We start from the raw sequence: 19,301 nt of genomic DNA on the forward strand, positions 1-19,301 counted from the left end.
TCTCCATATATAACAACTGCATTGGCGTTGCTCTGCATGAATACTGGCAAAGTACTTTGTTTGTGGTAGAGCATCTCCTGTATGCTGTCAGAGAGGCGCAGGTGCGTTTGAGCTCTTTCTGTGAATGCTGAACAGATTCCATTCTGCAAAAGCATTTCCTCCATGGTCTGTAGGAATCGGTCTCCACCTTCATTATCTATAGCATAGAGCCCAACCCATTTCCACTTGAAGTGCAGAAGCAACTGAATAATTCCTCGGTATTGCAGGGCTTCACTGGGTACCATGCGGTAAAAGGAAGGGAACTTGATTTGATTCTTCACTGCTGGCTCAAATGAGCCATATGAAATCTTAAAAAAAAAGTAAGAGTTGGAAGAGGAGATAATTATTTCCCCAGATTTCAAATTAGTGCAATTCTATACAGGCAGTGGCATTCTATACAGCAGTGGAACAGACTTCCACAAGAGGTGGTGGACTCTCCTTCCCTGGAGGGTTTTAAGCAGAGGTTGGGTGGCCATCTGTCCTGGATGCTTCAGCTGAGATTCCTGTACTGCAAGGAGTTGGACTGGATGACCCTTGGGGTCCCTTCAAACTCTAAGATTATATGATTCTATGCCCAATTTCCTTCTGTTCAGACAGGTTCCTCCACCTTTTACTCACACTAAGAAAACTACACAACCCTCTTAATATAGACATTCCTGACACTCTTGACAATTTTGGTCAACATACACTCTAAATAGCAACACCCTAGAGGTCCCGGGCCCTAAAGGAGTCAGATTAGCATCAACCAGAGCCAGGGCTTTTTCAACCCTGGCTCCAGCCTGGTGGAACGCTCTGTCTCATGAGACCAGGGCCCTGCAGGATCTGATTTCTTTCCACAGAGCCTGTAAGACTCTGTAAGAGTTGTTCCGCCTGGCCTTTGGCTTGGAATCAACTTGATCCCCTCCCCCTCTATCCTTTTTCCTTTCTCCTTCTGTGATGGAACTCCTATTTGGGGACTTCCCTGGCTTTTTTCTGGCCCATGTAGGACAAGTCTGGATAGTTGGCCAAGGTAAAGATTTGATGTTTTCATCCCCAAAAAAGTTTTTTATTTGAGTTCCTACTGAAATGAGGTTGCATTTTAATGTTGTATTTTAATCTTGTTTTTAAGTTGTATTTCAATCAATTGTTTTTATACCTGGTGTTAGCCACCCTTAGGGAGGCTTGGATGGGGAGGGCAGGGTATAAATAAAAAAAAGTATTATTATTGTTGTTGTTGTTGTTGTTGTTGTTAGAGATTTATATTGAAACCCGTTCATTTCATTCTGAGCTAACTTCTTTTAAGGAGAATATTCCTGTTGTTGGGGGGGGGGTTGGGGGGAGCATCAGCTTATAGACACTATGAGCCATCCTCTTTGAAATCATTTACAAGTGGTTTGACTACAATCTGCTTTCCAGTAGACTTCAAAGGAATGAGTGTATGCGGAGGAAAGGCAAAGAGAAGGGGGGTTCTTCTGGCTTTGGGGTTCTAGGGTTATTGAGATGGTGTTGCTGTAATTCCCCAAGGTGAACAGCCCCTCTCCTTCTATCACACCTCAAACAATTCTCCTCTCTACAAACGAAACACAAATCATTTTAAACCTACACACCTCTCATGCACATCATTGAATAGTGATGAATGCAAATTTCAGTTCATTCTTCTTCCCATCACATCGTTCTATCTTTACACTTCATCAAATTACTGCTGGAAAGAGTAGAAGAGTGAATTATGGGGGAGGTGAGAGGAAAGCCTCTGAGCTCCAGTACTCAGATCCTACCTGTGGAATCTTGAAAAGACCCAAAATATCTGCCATGCAGGACGAAGTATCAGAACTAAGTCCTCCAATTACTCCTATTACATTTTCCTGGGTGCCACATTTGTAGTTAGGGACAAACTGGTGTGATTTAAAGAGCAAGTCCAAAGTGGTGCGGTAAGTCCTCCTTGAATCAGTATAGCTGTCGTAGATGTGGAACCCGAGGGTGACATTGGGCAAGATCCTGGGATTCTCATTGATCTCATCAACAGCAAACACCAGGGCAAGAATGTGTTGGTAGAACTTGGTCACCATGCTGCAGATAAAGGGACTTGCTGTTTCATGGTGGAATCAAGGCTTGTGCTTCAAAAGATTGTCTCATGGTCTTATAGCCACAACAACCTATATCTCACTCTTCCCCCCCCCCCCAAGGAGCTCAAAATCCCTTCTCCAGTTAATCCCTACAACAGCCCAGGGATGTAGGTTAGGCTGAGAGGCAGGCACTGGCCCAAGGTCACCCAGTGGAGATTCTAACCTTGGTCTCCCATGTCCCAGTCAGACACTCGCCACTACACCACACTGGCTCTCAGTGGTTTTAGACTTGTGCTTCCAACCACAATTTCTGTGCAATGAGCTAGCCTAGCTTGGATGCACTAAGTCCCTGCCAATGAGTGAAGTAAGAACTTTGGGCTGAGGGCCTCACACCCATTCCTATCAAATGCTGTGCAGGATGAAACCAGTCCACATCTCCCCTATTCAGGAAAGCCAGTTGTGGAGTCTGCAGCAGCTTCTCCTCTGGGGGGGCTGAGACTTTCTGAGACTGTCTTCTTTCTTCTCCATGATATGTGATATTTTCATTCCCCTTCCTGTACTTTGGGCGGGTATAGAAAAGTAAGAAGGCTAAAAAGCACTTAACAGGGTAGGATGGACTGTCCTGAGAGGTATTTAGTGGGTGAAGGAGACAGAAGGGACTGTGACAGGTAAGGACAGTCCCCTTCTTCCTCCCTCCATCAACTTTTCCTTTCCTGATCTCCCACTCCCACACATACCAGTCACTCATTCTGAAACCTCCCAATCACTGCCCAATCCTATGCATGTTTACTCATACATAAGTCCCACTATTTACAGCAAAGCTTATGCTCAGGTAATGTATATAGAATTGCAGCAGTATTCTTGCGGGCTGGGGGTCATTCACCTGCTATGTTTCTTCTTTCAAATTTCATTTGGCTACAGAGAATAATTAATAGATTGACCATTGGTTTGACTCAATTTAAGGCAGCTTTCTATCATCCTCTTTCTTGAAGCATGAGATGTGGCTCCAATTTGTCATCTCTCCAAAATTATGTGGACAAATATGTTTGAATGGGTGGAAATATTGGTGCAATGGAAAGCTTCCTCACAGTCCCCTTCTAAAATGGGCAGACTGAGCACCTATGTACCAGAGCCAGAATAGAGAGCAAATAGATAATATAAGGCTAATATTTCCAAATGTCCAATTAACAGTACAAGCACAGCCTAATTACACATATGTTGGAGAATGTCCTTTTCTCAACCTTTAATATTTCTTTTAAAAACCAAATTAAAAAAGCAATTATTCATGCTGATATACAGAACTTCTCAATTAAAAATAAAAACATTTGCTTACAGTGGGAATTTAATCAGGGAGTGCTGAGGAGGGTATTGGTTGAAGGAAACTTTGGAGAACACAGGATTTGACAGCTGAGACACTATCCCACTGATGAGGAAATCACCCGACTGGTGCCACTCATGTGGAACATCTTCGGGATTATTTCTGGTGCACTTAACAGCATGCACATAGCACACCATGTTCGGAAGCAGCAGAATCAGAAGCAGCAGCATCCTAATGCATGTGCAAATTCCTCTCTCTGTGTGTATAAAACAAGCCACTGCCCTGATTGAAAGATGGTTTAGATTGCTGAAGACTCTGGGAATGTAATTCTCATATGGACTTATTACCTTTGCCTAACCATTAAGCTCAGCAGTTTTTCAGAGGTGTGTCTTCAATTCTAATTGAAAACACAAAATTCAGACTTGCCCTGTACATGGGGGTGGGTGGAGGAATTATCCAAATGATAGAGACCTGCCTCTCTCTTCCCCCTAATCTCAGCTGTCTGTGGAACCTTGGGTTTCCTTATCATCATTTCAGTCTTTTTATCAATACCTTTTCGTACTCACTTCTAGAAGGCTACTGGCACTCTGGGCAGATTATAGACATTTTGATAATTGCAGAGTAGATAATGATTCTGCAGTGTTTTTGGATACTGTTATGCATCAACAGGAGCAAAACTCCTGCCAGAAAAATATTTGTCAGATCATGGAATTTTACCTAAAAGATAATCTAGTCCAACTCTCCCACACGGTCCTGCAAAGTTGGCTATCCATCATCTGCTTAGAAATTTTTAATGAAGGGGGTTCTACTAGCATGCAAGACCACCTGTCCCCTTATGAAACAGCTCATACTGTTAGAAAGAATTACTCTCTAAGGTCTCAGAACTTCACAATTCAGCAGATCTGCCTGGTCCCTTCTAGCTGCACCAGCATGCTAGATATAGGGGGATTTAGGCTGAGCTACAATGACTCCAAATATTGAATCTATGAGGAAGCAGAGCATGCTTGGGATAAAAATGCCAGTGTTACAATTCATCCCCTCGCCTTAGAACAAAACATTAAACATCAGTATAAAAATAATAATTCTTAGGATGAATATCCTATGTGAGAAAAATAATAATAAAATAATTCATTTTTAATCACTTATTTGCAAAAATTAATGCTTTCTCTGCTAATTCAATCCCCTGCATTCTGTGCCCCCTGCAATATTGAATGGACAACCTATGCTGTGCAGCACTTCTTTGTGGGTTTTGGGAACAGGGAGACTATTCCAAACTATGTCCAGATGTGGGGAGAATGGGCTTGGACCCACTGCTAGCCCCACTAGACCTATTTTAGATGGTGAATATGATCGACATAGGTTCATTGTCTTCAATGGAGTCACTCCGAATCAAACTTAGTTGTGTACAACCCATAGGGAATGGAGCTCCCCTTCAGATACCACACGTCATTGCAGAAATTTCTGAGCCGTTCTATGCATGGCATTCTTCTTGATGTATATGGGAAACTCTCCTAACAGGACTATTGAACAACTATTATCAGCAGGCAAAGGGGATTTTATATTATGATGTGGAATATTGGGTGTGTAGATAATTGAGGGTGCGCTGCAAAATTTAATAATAATAATAATAATAATAATAATAATAATAATAATAATAATTTATTATTTATACCCCGCCCATCTGGCTGGGCCTCCCCAGCCACTCTGGGCGGCTTCCATAGAAACCAAAAATACAGTAAAATACAAAAATACAAAATACAAAAATACAGTGGCGCCTTAAGATGTCTTCTGAATGTCAGGTAGTTGTTTATTGCTTTGACATCTGCTGGAAGGGCGTTCCACAGGGCGGGCGCCACTACCGAGAAGGCCCTCTGCCTGGTTCCCTGTAGCTTTGCTTCTCGCAACAAGGGAACCGCCAGAAGGCCCTCGGCGCTGGACCTCAGCGTCCAGGCAGAATGATGGGGGTGGAGACGCTTCTTCAGGTATACTGGACCGAGGCCATTTAGGGCTTTAAAGGTCAGCACCAACACTTTGAATTGTGCTCGTAAACATACTGGGAGCCAATGTAGGTCTTTCAAGACCGGTGTTATATGGCCTCGGCGGCCACCCCCAGTCACCAGTCTAGCTGCCGCATTCTGGATTAGTTGTAGTTTCCGAGTCACCTTCAAAGGTAGCCCCACGTAGAGCGCATTACAGTAGTCCAAGCGGGAGATAACCAGAGCATGCACCACTCTGGCGAGACAGTCCGCAGGCAGATAGGGTCTCAGCCTACGTACCAGATGGAGCTGGTAAACAGCTGCCCTGGACACAGATTTGACCTGTGCCTCCATGGACAGCTGTGAGTCCAAAATGACTCCCAGGCTGCACACCTGGTCCTTCAGGGGCACAGTTACCCCATTCAGCACCAGGGAATCCTCCACACCTGCCCGCCTCCTGTCCCCCAAAAACAGTACTTCTGTCTTGTCAGGATTCAACCTCAATCTGTTAGCCGCCATCCATCCTCCAACCGCTTCCAGACACTCACACAGGACCTTCACCGCCTTCACTGGTTCTGATTTAAAAGAGAGGTAGAGCTGGGTATCATCCGCATACTGATGAACACCCAGCCCAAACCTCCTGATGATCTCTCCCAGCGGCTGCATGTAAATGTTGAAAAGCATGGGGGAGAGGACAGAACCCTGAGGCACCCCACAAGTGAGAGCCCAGGAGTCTGAACACTCATCCCCCCCACCACCACTTTCTGAACACGGCCCAGGAGGAAGGAGCGGAACCACTGTATGACAGTGCCCCCAGCTCCCAGCCCCTCAAGACGGTCCAGAAGGATGTTATGGTCGATGGTATCAAACGCCGCTGAGAGATCCAGCAGAACTAGGAAACAGCTCTCACCTTTGTCCCTAGCCCGCCGGAGATCATCAAGCAGTGTGACCAAGGCAGTTTCAGTCCCATGATGAGGCCTGAATCCCGACTGGAAGGGATCCAAATGGTCCTCTTCTTCCAGGCGTGCCTGGAGTTGTTCGGCAACCACTCGCTCAATCACCTTGCCCAAGAATGGAAGATTTGAGACTGGGCGATAGTTGGCCATCGTGGCTGCATCTAAAGATGGTTTTTTAAGAAGCGGTTTAATAACCGCCTCTTTCAGCGCGTCTGGGAAGGCTCCTTCACGGAGGGAAGCATTCACCACCCCACAAAGCCCACCGCCCAGTCCTTCCCGGCTAGCTTTTATAAGCCAGGATGGGCAAGGATCCAGGAGACAGGTGGTTGGTTTCACTCGTCCAAGCAGTCTGTCCACATCCTCGGAGGTAACAGATTGGAATTGATCCCACGGAACTTGACTAGACAGGTCTCTAGCACTCTCCTGTCCCAGCCCTGCTCCCACGGTGGAGTCTACTTCTTCCCGAATCTGAGCGATTTTATCTGCAAAAAACTTTGCAAAATCATTGCAGGAGAACATGTGGCCCGTACTGGGCCCCAAAGTTGCAGGTGGTTCCGCTAAATTGTGAACCACCTGAAAAAGTCTCCTGCTGCTCTTTTCTGCAGATGCAATAGAGGCGGTGAAGAAATTCTTCTTCGCCGTCGCTATCGCCACTTGGTAGGCTCGACGTTGAGCTCTAACCTGTGTCCGGTCAGATTCAGAATGAGTTATCTGCCACCGGCGCTCTAGCCGTCTCAACGATTGTTTCATTGCCCTCAGATCCGTGGAAAACCACGGGGCTGTCCGGGCTCCATACAATCGGAGAGGGCGCTTCGGAGCCAAACAGTCAATTTGTTGTTGTTGTTTAGTCGTTTAGTCGTGTCCGACTCTTCGTGACCCCATGGACCAGAGAACGCCAGGCACTCCTGTCCTCCACTGCCCCCCGCAGCTTGGTCAGACTCATGCTGGTAACCTCGAAAACACTATCCAACCATCTCGTCCTCTGTCGCCCCCTTCTCCTTGTGCCCTCCATCTTTCCCAACATCAGGGTCTTCTCCAGGGAGTCTTCTCTTCTCATGAAGTGGCCAAAGTACTGGAGCCTCAGCTTCACAATCTGTCCTTCCAGTGAGCACTCAGGGCTGATTTCCTTCAGAATGGATGCGTTTGATCTTCTTGCAGTCCATGGGACTCTCAAGAGTCTCCTCCAGCACCATAATTCAAAAGCATCAATTCTTCGGCGATCAGCCTTCTTTATGGTCCAGCTCTCACTTCCATACATCACTACTGGGAAAACCATAGCTTTAACTATACGGACCTTTGTTGGCAAGGTGATGTCTCTACTTCTCAAGATGCTGTCTAGGCCTGTCATTGCCCTTCTCCCAAGAAGCAGGCGTCTTTTAATTTCGTGGCTGCTGTCACCATCTGCAGTGATCATGGAGCCCAAGAAAGTAAAATCTCTCACTGCCTCCATTTCTTCCCCTTCTATTTGCCAGGAGGTGATGGGACCAGTAGCCATGATCTTCGTTTTTTTTTGATGTTGAGATTCAGACCATATTTTGCACTCTCCTCTTTCACCCTCAATAAAAGGTTCTTTAATTCCTCCTCACTTTCTGCCATCAAGGTTGTGTCATCTGCATATCTGAGGTTGTTGATATTTCTTCCGGCAATCTTAATTCCGGCTAGGGATTCATCCAGCCCAGCCTTTCGCATGATGAATTCTGCATATAAGTTAAATAAGCAGGGAGACAAAATGCAGCCTTGTCGTACTCCTTTCCCAATTTTGAACCAGTCAGTTGTTCCATATCCAGTTCTAACTGTAGCTTCTTGTCCCACATAGAGATTTCTCAGGAGACAGATGAGGTGATCAGGCACTCCCATTTCTTTAAGAACTTGCCATAGTTTGCCATGGTCGACACAGTCAAAGGCTTTTGCATAGTCAATGAAGCAGAAGTAAATGTCTTTCTGGAACTCTCTAGCTTTCTCCATAATCCAGCGCATGTTTGCAATTTGGTCTCTGGTTCCTCTGCCTCTTCTAAATCCAGCTTGCACTTCTGGGAGTTCTCGGTCCACATACTGCTTGAGCCTTCCTTGTAGAATTTTAAGCATAACCTTGCTAGCGTGAGAAATTAGTGCAATTGTGCGATAGTTGGAGCATTCTTTGGCACTGCCCTTCTTTGGGATTGGGATGTAGACTGATCTTCTCCAATCTTCTGGCCACTGCTGAGTTTTCCAAACTTGCTGGCATATTGAGTGTAGCACCTTAACAGCATCATCTTTTAAAATTTTAAATAGTTCAGCTGGAATACCATCACTTCCACTGGCCTTGTTATTTGCAGTGCTTTCTAAGGCCCATTTGACTTCACTCTCCAGGATGTCTGGCTCAAGGTCAGCAACCACACTACCTGGGGTATATGAGACATCCGTTTCTTTCTGGTATAATTCCTCTGTGTATTCTTGCCACCTCTTCTTGATGTCTTCTGCTTCTGTTAGGTCCTATCCACTTTTGTCCTTTATTATGGAAATCTTTGTACGAAATGTTCCTTTGTACGAAACAGTCAATAGCCCTGGTTAACTCCACATTCCAGCGGGCCACCAGGGAATCGGCTGAAAGGCCATCAACATGGGATAAAGCATCCCCTACCACTCTCTGGAAACCATTTGGATCCATTAAGTGGTGGGGGCGGACCATCCGAATTGGTCCCACCTCCCTGCAGAGGGGATGGGTCGCAGAGAAGTCCAGTTGCACCAGGAAGTGATCTGACCATGGCACTTCTTTCGTTTCGCTTTTACTTAGTGTCAGATCACCAACATCCATAGAGGTAAACACCAGGTCCAAGGCATGTCCGCGGCTATGGGTTGGGCCAGACTTATTCAGGGACAGCCCCATGGAGGCCATGCTTTCCACGAAGTCCTGAGCGGCCCCTTGTAAGGTTGTGTCGGCATGGATGTTAAAATCCCCTAGGACGACCAAGCTAGGTGTCTCCAGGAGAACATCCACCACAACCTGAAGCAGCTCAGGCAGGGAATCCTTGGTGCAGCGGGGAGGTCGGTACACCAAAAGGAATCCTGTACTGCCCCTATTGCCCAACTTCCAGAACATGCACTCGGAAAACTGGGTCTTCCCAATAGGATGCCTGGTGCAAACTAATGACTTCCTAAAAATCACTGCAACCCCCCCTCCCCGCCCACATGACCTGGGTTGCTGTGCGTAAGAGAAACCTGGTGGACAAGCAGCGGCAAGGACAGGCCCATCTGTTTCATCCAACCAAGTCTCTGTTACACATGCCAGGTCAAGTCCTCCATCCATGATCAAGTCATGGATGGCAGTGGTCTTATGAATCATTGACCTGGCATTGCACAGCAGCACCTTCAGGTCATGTGGGTATCCCTTGCTGATTCTAGTATCCATCCGGTCAGGACCAGACCCGGAGGCAGGGATAGTCCTCAGACAACGACTAAACCTGCCTCCTCTGTAATGACATGGTCTAGTCTTAGCGTAACTCCTCCTCCTACCCATGATCACTGAGATCGGTTGTCCCAGTGTATCCCCCCCGTGGAACATGCCCCAGCCATTTTGTGGGCCGGGGCCCACTCCCCGGCAGCCCTGACCCCTCCCCCTAAGAACAAACACCTTAAACAAACAAACAAAACCAATAAAACAATACAAACAAAAAATGTAAAAATTACAAAACATCAAAATATACCAGTTAATAACCTCACAAAATGCCCCTTCTGGTTTCACAGTTTCACAGGATTGTCAAGACCATGGAGAGCAGTGGGAACGAATGAGATGCCATGTGTGTGGATAAATCATGGTTGATTGAGATATGATGAACCAGTACCAAACTTCAGAAAATATGGGACTCAGTTTATATTAACTTCATGTTTTCAATTAATACATATCCAACTGACAATGATCTGGAAAGAAGTATCTCTAATTTCCAGTGACAAAGAATTGCCTGGACCAGTGAGTCACTCTTGTCAGTTCTTAATTCTTTATTCTAATTAGCTGCTCCCTGCTGTTCAGCTTAGGCCTCAGTAAAATGACATAGCATTTGGGGGTAAAGATGCAACCCAGTAACCCAAAACTAGAGGCCAAGATGGAGAAGATCTCCACAGCCACCATGTATTTGCCCTTGGTGCTCAAGTAGGTTGGAACAAAGGAGAGCCACACACTGCAAAACACCAACATGCTGAAAGTGATAAATTTGGCTTCATTGAAACTGTCAGGCAACTTTCTAGCTAGGAAAGCCACCGTGAAGCTCACAATGGCCAGCCAACCCATGAATCCCAGGACACAATAAAACATAAGAGTGGAGCCTTCATTACATTCTAGTATTATTTCTTCAGTCATTGAGTGCATGTCAACGTCTGGGAAAGGAGGAGAAGTTGCCAGCCATATGCTACAGATTGTGGCTTGAATAAGGGAGCAGGAAAGAACAATGGAGCTGGCCAATTGTTTCCCCAGCCACTTCCTCATTCGGGACCCTGGCTTGGTAGCCATGAAAGCCAGAACCACAATGGCGGTTTTGGACAATATGCACGAAATGGCAACTGAGAAGATCATGCCAAAAGCAGTTTGCCGTAGGATGCATGTCAGCTTGTTAGGCTGGCCAATGAAGAGCAAAGCACAAAGGAAGGAGAGGAGGAGGGAGAGGAGGAGAGCGTAGGTCAGGTTCCTGTTGTTGGCTTTGACTAAGGGAGTCGCCTTGTGTTTCACGAATATTCCAAGCACTGCAGCTGTGATGGAAGAAGAGCAGACAGCAAAAGTGGCCAGACAGATCCCCAACGGTTCTCCATAAGACAAGAAAGTTTTATCTTTTGGAAGGCATCCATCCTTGTCACTGTTTGGATACTGATCTTCAGAGCATTCAAGACAGTCATCCATGTCTGAAAAAGAAAAATGAAAAATACTATACTATACTTGTGAAGCCTTTTGCGCCCAGAAGAAATCAAGGCAAATGGCCAGAAAGCCTTGAATGATGGCTGCTGGATCAGTACTGGTAAAATATATAAAGGTATTTGGCCCAATTATTTCTATATACAAGAGGGCTGCATTTACTTAGGATTCCAGAGCTATGCAGGTCTTCACTACAACTGAAAGAAGAGAAGTTCATCACCTGGATACCACCAATCATAAGTTCTCCCTGTTTCCATCATCTCCTGCTATGCTGAAACCCTTACCTCTGCATTCCATGAGCATATGAGACTATGCTCCAAAACAGGTACATCTTACTGGTATCATTAGACACCGTTCTCTTACCATGCTTCTCTACTTATTTTAATTTTCATGTACTGGATCATTCTTGACAATTCTTATAACTAGTATACCCCAAAAATAAATAAAAAATCTCTGACCCTTCTGATCTGAAATCTTCCCTTCTGGACACGGGATGCAATCATAGCAGCAAGGTAGCTTCCCTTCCTTCTTGGTCCGACTGTAGCCCAATTGGCAATTCTCATTGCACAGAGAAAGGGGTTGTGCCTGTCCAAAAAAGGAAAGAAGATCGTAATTTCTGATTTACACATGCCATACCTGTTCCTCAGATGGAGCTAAATTTACTTCCCTGTTTCCCACACTGGCAGGAAGTCTGAAGTGCCAATCAGATCAGGATGACCATTCACATCCCAAGGAGCTGCTGCCCTTGGTCCTTCTGTGGTTTGCTTCACAGCAATTGCCCTCCCACTGTCTGATACTGAATGTCCCATGCTGAACACTGAGCAGGCCACAAACACCCTGAACCCACTTTTATGGGGCATTTAAGAACTTTGGCTCACACCTCATCCTTAGGTTCTTGGGTGTTTCTGCTCTTCATCCAAGTTGCCAGTGTTTCCTGGTTCTGGGTGTCTTCCTTTCTTCTCACAATTACTTTGGGTGATGTCATTTGCTTCATCACTTCCTATGTTAATTTTTTAGCTGTGGGCTCCTTTGAACATTATCTGAGGATCTCAGCAGTCCAAACAAGGTATTGTTATGTTATGCTGCAGCAATGTTTGGGGTAACAATGAAGAACAGTGATGAGGTTCTTCTGTACTTTGTTTTCTTTTTAAAATTCAGTTATTAATAAGCCCACCTATCCAACTTCTTTCTATATCACATTTTGCCATTTTAAGCTTTCCACTGCCTGTGCTGTTTTCAGTTGAATGTTGGTTCCCTATCTTCTTCAGGAGGTGAGTTAAATCACAACTAGTTGCATCGTGGAATAGATGTTTCAGAGTTTGAATAGTGAACCCCCTTTTTTTAGCATTGAGGAAATGTCTTGGGACACTCTGAAATGGACCTTACCTGGTTGAACCTGATGGGCCACGTGATGGTATTATCATGAATGGAGAGTCTCTTGCTTGGGGGAGCCTGGAGGTTCATCATTCCGACCTTAACTCTGAAAAAGGAGTCATTTGGGAATGTGATCCAGTTGATGATATCCAATTCAGTTACCAAATCCCCCTTCTGGCTGAATGAAACCTCTTCCCCAGCACTATTGTTAAATGAGATGCCTCTCAAAAAGTGGTGGAGCTAAATTAGTGAAGAGAATTAGAAAGAGACAGATGTATAACAGGATGATATTATTTCCCTCCAGTTGTTGGCATCTGTTTGTCTCGAGAACAATGGAGTGTGGCTCCAGGGGTGAGGTCAACCCGCTATGTTAGCAGCACTGAAGTGACCTCCCCAGGGTGCAAGCCTGGACAGTCCTGGGCTGCCCAGAGGACAAGACTCCCTTCTCAGTCTTGCTGATGTGGTCAAAAGGAAAGCAGAACAGGACATTCGGCACCAGCTTGGTTTCAGGGGTTGCCAGAAGGAAGCATAGAAAATAACATCCATCTGCCTAAGAGACTCCACTCTGGAACTGTGTAGGGCTTACTTTTTAGCCTTTTATTCTCTGGAAGATATCCCAGAAGCCAGCAGAGGTGGAGAAGATTCATTTCAACTCTGCACAAGGTAGAGATCACGGATTCTAATCACAGTAATTCTAACAGCTCATCCACACCATACATTTAAAGAACTCTTGTTACAGTCATGGTTTCCCCCAAAGAATTATGGAAAGGGAGGTTACTTAAAGGAGTTGAGAGTTGTTAGGAGACCATTAAGAAACTATCGTTCGCAAGATTCCTTGGTGGAAGCCATGGCTCTTAAAGTGAAACAAGAGGGATTTAATGTTGCAGATTTGCCCCATGTGTTTTAAAATGAAAGATAAAGCAGTCCTATCAGATAGCAGTCCTATCTATGCTGAAAGATGAGGGTGAGAAGAAAAAGAAAAAAATATGGTGCTGGAGGAGACTCTTGAGAGACCCGTGGACTGCAAGAAGATCCAACCTAGTGCTCACTGGAAGGACAGATCCTGAAGCTGAAGCTTCAATACTTCACCACCTCATGAGAAGAGAAGACTCCCTGGAAAAGACCCTGATGTTGGGAAAGATGGAGGGCACAAAGAGAAGGGGACGAAAGAGGACGAGGTGGTTGGACAGTGTTCTCGAAGCTGTGAACATGAGTTTGACCAAACTGCGGGAGGCAGTGGAAGACAGGAGTGCCTGGCGTGCTCTGGTCCAGGGGGTCACGAAGTGTCGGACACGACTAAATGACTAAACAACAACAAGAAAAAGAGCTTTCTAAACAGTCAAGAAACTATTTTTGCACACTGAAAGATGGCGAACTATTCTATATTAGCAATAGAGGGACATTACCTGCCATGGCTGTGGATGCAGCCTATTCCCTCTTAGTTCATCCATCATTACACTGTGTTTGAATCTGGAGAAATGCATGTTTTGTGAAGCATGTGCCACTGCCAAGACTGCATTGTAGATGCTGTAGCTGTGGGCAGTCATGCTCCTTTCAAAGACAGACCCAGGAAGAGTCTCAAGCTTCTCTGTCCCAGTGCAGAGATCATTGTCTTTCTTTTCAAAAGAACAAAGAAATGCCTCTTCCCAGAAAGTTCTGATGAAGCCATCCTCCCTTTCTGTGACAGGGTTTCTCTTCTGAAGAAATTTCTGGAATCCTAGATGATTAGCTGAATGAACTGCAAACGAAATGGCACCATGGAGAAAGCGTATGTCCCAATTTCTTTGAAAGGAAAACGATGTAAAATCCATCTGGGCTGTCATAATCCAGACTTTTGCCTTGATGTCCACTGGCATATTCATTGTTTCTGCCAAGTTGGGTATTATTCCCAATACCATCATGGTGTGAATTTCACCAATCACAACCACGACATTGGCGGTGCTGCCCATAATAACACTGATTGTTTTAGAACCTTCTTCCACCATTTCCATAGACTCACCTGAAAAGGTTAGTTTGGGAAATGTTTCTGTATAATCACAGCAAATACCTCTTCCGGCAAACATGGGAAGGATGTTTTGTACAAATCTCTCTCCGTTGTCATCACTCAGAGTCACCACTCCAATCCACATCCAGCTGAAATGCAGCAGTAGCTGGAGAATCCCATTATACTGATGAGCCACATCAGGGAACATTCGGTGAAAGAACTCTTCTTGGATGTGGTTACTCAGCATAGGAGAAGAGCCATAGATGAACTGAAAATGATTGTAAAAATTATGCTTGCAAATTCCATCCACTTTGGTGTTTTTATATACCCTCTTATGATGAATGAACACAGTTGAGACTGCATAGAGAAAATTTAAAACTTTTTAAAAATAAAGATACATAAAAGTTGAACATTGGGGCCCTATATGGAGTGGCTAGAATTCCTTCAATTTACAGTGGTACCTCAGCTTACAAACACTTCGGGTTACAGACTCCGCTAACCCAGAAGTAGTACCTCGGGTTAAGAACTTTGCCCCAGGGTGAGAACAGAAATCGTGTGCTGGCAGCATGGCGAAGGCAGGTGGCCCCATTAGCTAAAATGGTACCTCATGTGAAGAACAGCTTCAGGTTAAGAACAGAACTCCGGAACAAATTAAGTTCACAGCCAGAGGTACCACTGCATACATTTTATTTTTTGTTCAGTCATACATAGAGTCTAAGGTCTTTGCTTCCCCTATATTTTCAATAAAGGGAAAAGCACAGCAGGGGTCACTTCTCCCTTAAATTTCCCATGTGAATGTCACCATCAGAACATATAAGCAAACAGTATCAGCCACGTGAACACAGAATAAAGAGCAAATATGACTAGTTTCTGCGGAAGAATCCATAGGACAGCTCTTTGAACCATAAATTGGGGAAAATAAAATTAAAATGCATTTGTAAAGGCCATTGAGCCCAATCAAGCAATGATGATTTTTGATGACTGGACTGCATCTGAACCTCAATCATGGATTCTGTGCTGGAGTGCTTAAATATTGGAGAGGAGGGAATTAGCCTTCCCTGCACTAAAAAATCAAACATGTCATGCAGAATTCAAGACAGAATGGTTGTTCCTCGTATTCTGGTGTATTATGTGCAGGGATGAGTTTTGTTCATTGTGAGTCATTCACACTTTGTAATATCAACCTGGGGCCTTAAGGGATAGAATCCAATAGAAGTGTGAATAGCATCCTAAATGGCCACACTCAATGCACACATCTCTGTGAATCCCTCAACCTACAGCATGAAAGGATGCAGTGCAGGAGAAATGTGAATGGCTTCTCCAATGGCTCTCTTACCTGTGGCATCTTGTAGATACTCAGGACCATTGCCATGTGGAGACAGATGTCAGAATTCGGTCCCCCAATGATGGCTACTGGACTGTTCTCAACACCACACTTATAGTTAGGAATGAGTCTGCCCCATCCAGACAGCAGCTCCATGGAACCATGATAGGTCCAGCTTGCAACGAAATGGCTGTTCAAGATGTGGAATCCCAGGGTGACATTGGGCAAGTTCTGTGGGTTGTCATTTATCTCCTTTACAGCAAAAACCAAAGCCACAATGTGCTGGTAGAGTTGTGTCATGAGCCTGCAATGAGGGGTTCATTTTGCATCTTCTACAGCAAATGACATTTTCTACATATCTACTTATCTATCTAGTGAGAGAAAAATACATCAGATGAGAACAGACTAGAGCTTGAATACCCTTGACAAACAAAACTGGATATATAGACAAGAATCCCATATTATTTATTGAAATAATGATGAAATACTTCAAACATTTCAGTCTAGAGAATTTTCTTCTGATTCTTGCCTTGCTCAAGTTCCATGCAATATTTCAAATGCATAGAATAGGCTTCAATTATACTTCACACCACCTTTCACTCCATATTCAGGGTGATCTACAATAGATATAGCACACCCAATAAGATGCTAAGTTGGGGTTTTGAAATTCCATGTGTTACTCCCTTGATCCACTGCCCCCAGGGCCCTATGGCCTGCAGGTAGGAGCATCTCTGTTTGAACAATCTAAGTTTCATTACTACAACTACAAATGCTGATATATCAGTACAGGTGATTCAGGTGAAGTGTTCACATCCTTGATTTTGCATGATATTAACAAGGCATCTTGAATTGGATCTGATAGTTCCTCAGTGAAGTCAGGTGCCTGGAAACTTAAAGCAACAACTTTTATCAGAAGAGAAGCAGCCTGAGATTGAGTTGAAGAGGGGATTTGTTCTTCTGTTTTGACAGCCAGATCTGGTATTAATCACAGATCAGTATTATTTTTAAAACTATGCTTGTTTTATTTCTTAAAGTGAATATTTGTTGCTTTTCAACCACTACCTCTTACCATATACACATTATGAAAAGATCTCTCTTTTCCATTGAGAAACATTTGTATCCCCATTCAGCGGGGGGCAGAAACACCCCACAACAATGTCCTGGCTGCAAGGGTAATATTTTCCCCACACCCCTCTTTGCTTGAATCACATACGGTAATCCTCTTTCCACACTGCCTTTCCCTGTGCCAGTTAATGGAGAGGTCACTCTCCTGCGGAAAAGAGGCAAAATCCCAAAAAACTGGATGGAGAGGAAGAAAAGCCCAGCCCTTCTTCCCTTGATAACCGATCCTCATTGGAAGGGTAAGATTTAATTCACATCATTTATCCTGGGCATCTAGGTTACTATTTCCATCACCCTTTGCAAGTCAATGGAGTGATCTGCCCACCCCACCACAACCTTTGGGATACCAAGGCCATTTCTGACAGGCTGAGATTTTCCCCACTTTATTCTTTCCTGAGAGTGCATAATCTGTTTTCAGCCTCCACCCCTGTCCCCACAATTCCTATTGTGTCCCCCTCAAGTCCGCTTAGGCAGGAGAACCACTGCAGCAATCATTCTGAAATATGACAGAACTTGTTCCTTAGAGGAGGTGAGCATGCCTACAAATTGCACCCAAATTATATCCGGTTGGACAGATTCTATGATGCACAAGAGAAAATAAATACATCTGCTATTGCTACCATTAAAGTTGGAAATGTGGTAAACTGGACTTGCTTCATGAACATTAATTTAAGACTATGGTAGACACTCTTAGCAGAAATGGGCTCGAGCTCTCAGGTCCCCACTTCCCCGCCCCAGAAAAAAGCACATCAAACGCAGAAGCACAATAATTACTTATAAGGAAAGCCGATTGCACCAACAGCAAAATATGAATACATTTAATATGGATGCATTATATTGTTAAATAAACACAGTTCCTTACATCGGGTCATCAAAGAGTTTAGCAGAGGGACGTTCTTTGAATGTTATCTTGTTTATGAATGTATAGACCTGAGACATGATGCCAGCAATCATGAGGTCTCCTGACTGATAATATTTGTGAAGAATGGGAAGAGGGGCACTGGTGGGGCACTGAACAAAAGGAATATTGCATGTAGTTAGAGGCAGCAGTATTAATAGTAAGATCACAAATGCTACCATCTTGCAGGAAAACTCTTTACTGCAAAGGACACTTCATCTCTTTGTAATGATAGAGTCTCTGCCTTAAATTAGTACTCCAGCAGCTGAATTGAAGAAGGCAGAACTGAAGAATCAGTAACCAGATGAAAGAGCCTTGCATTTCTATAGCCTTAGTTTACATTTTGAATGTGCCCACTTGAACTCTCCTGGGTTGGGGAAATATAGCTGTGATTATGATTAATTTGATAATTACAGGAGACATAACTTATGGCAGCTGTTGTTTATGACTCACTCATCATTGTTAAAGAAATCATGTGTCCCCCCCCCAATAGCAAATGTCTTCTTTGATCCTGCTCAAAGTTATAGAGAATCACAGGAGAGAGGGGAAAATAGAAGATTTGTACTCCCTCTCCCATGGAAATGGAAAAACTTTTGCACTTTCCTCCATGTGTGATGGAGGTGGGCAAGGCTGTATGTCAAATTAGAAGAGGCTTGGGGTGGTATTCAATATTCGTCCTACTCAGAGTAGTTCCATTGAATTTAATGAGCATGACTAACATAGGTTAAATAATTCAGGATTTAGTTGAATGCAACCCTTGGTCTCCACCTTTTACAAGAGCAGTAGTTCAGGCCAGTCTTAGTCCAGCCTCTTCAGAGTAGGGTGCCTTGTATAAATCCAGTCAGTTGCCGTCGTTTTCTGGAAATGGCACCTTTTATGTATTTATGTATCTTGAGTTTATGTATATTGAGTGGTAAAAGAAGATTTGCATAATATCTCGTAGCGTCCCTGTATAACCTTTAGAAGAAATCTGAAGGCAGCCCTGTATATGGAAATTTTTCAACGTTGGATGTTTTATTATGTTTTCATATATGCTGGAGGCCACCCAGAGTGGCTTTTTCCTCAGAAAAAAAGGTTAGGGGACTTTGTCCAAAGCCTTACTGAAATCAAGATACACTACGTCCACAGCATTCCCCTGATCCACCAAGCATGTAACTCCATAAAATATATATATATATTTGAGATACCCACACTGGGTCTTGGTAATCACAGCATGCTTTTTAAGAGCTCCCAGACTGACGGTTGAATTATCTGTTCTAGGAGCCTTTCTGGTTTTGGATGCTGCTCATCAGGTCTTGGAGATCTGAATTTATTTAAAATTGTTAGCTGTTCCCTTACCTCCTCTTTTCCTATCTTGGGCTACATCTCCATCCTTACATCATTTATTTT

At 44.2% G+C, this 19,301-nt stretch overlaps 1 protein-coding gene and 1 long non-coding RNA gene across 2 annotated transcripts in view; one reads left to right on the forward strand and one right to left on the reverse strand.

Annotated features, from left to right (window-relative positions):
• LOC307205071 overlaps positions 1-19,301 on the forward strand; it is a 280,556-nt gene that overhangs the window by 151,501 nt on the left and 109,754 nt on the right. The window lies entirely within an intron of this gene.
• Positions 10,299-17,968, reverse strand: LOC307205213 (vomeronasal type-2 receptor 26-like; the record flags this gene model as incomplete). The annotated part of the gene is made up of 7 exons (XM_079957411.1): positions 10,299-11,200; positions 11,669-11,795; positions 12,597-12,824; positions 13,991-14,836; positions 15,905-16,196; positions 17,106-17,162; positions 17,877-17,968. 7 exons carry the CDS (start codon positions 17,966-17,968, stop codon positions 10,299-10,301), a joined length of 2,544 nt encoding a protein of 847 aa, XP_079813537.1.

This window comes from Podarcis cretensis (assembly GCF_951804945.1).
Source record: "Podarcis cretensis genome assembly, chromosome: 16".
In the NCBI taxonomy this organism is placed as follows: domain Eukaryota; kingdom Metazoa; phylum Chordata; class Lepidosauria; order Squamata; family Lacertidae; genus Podarcis; species Podarcis cretensis.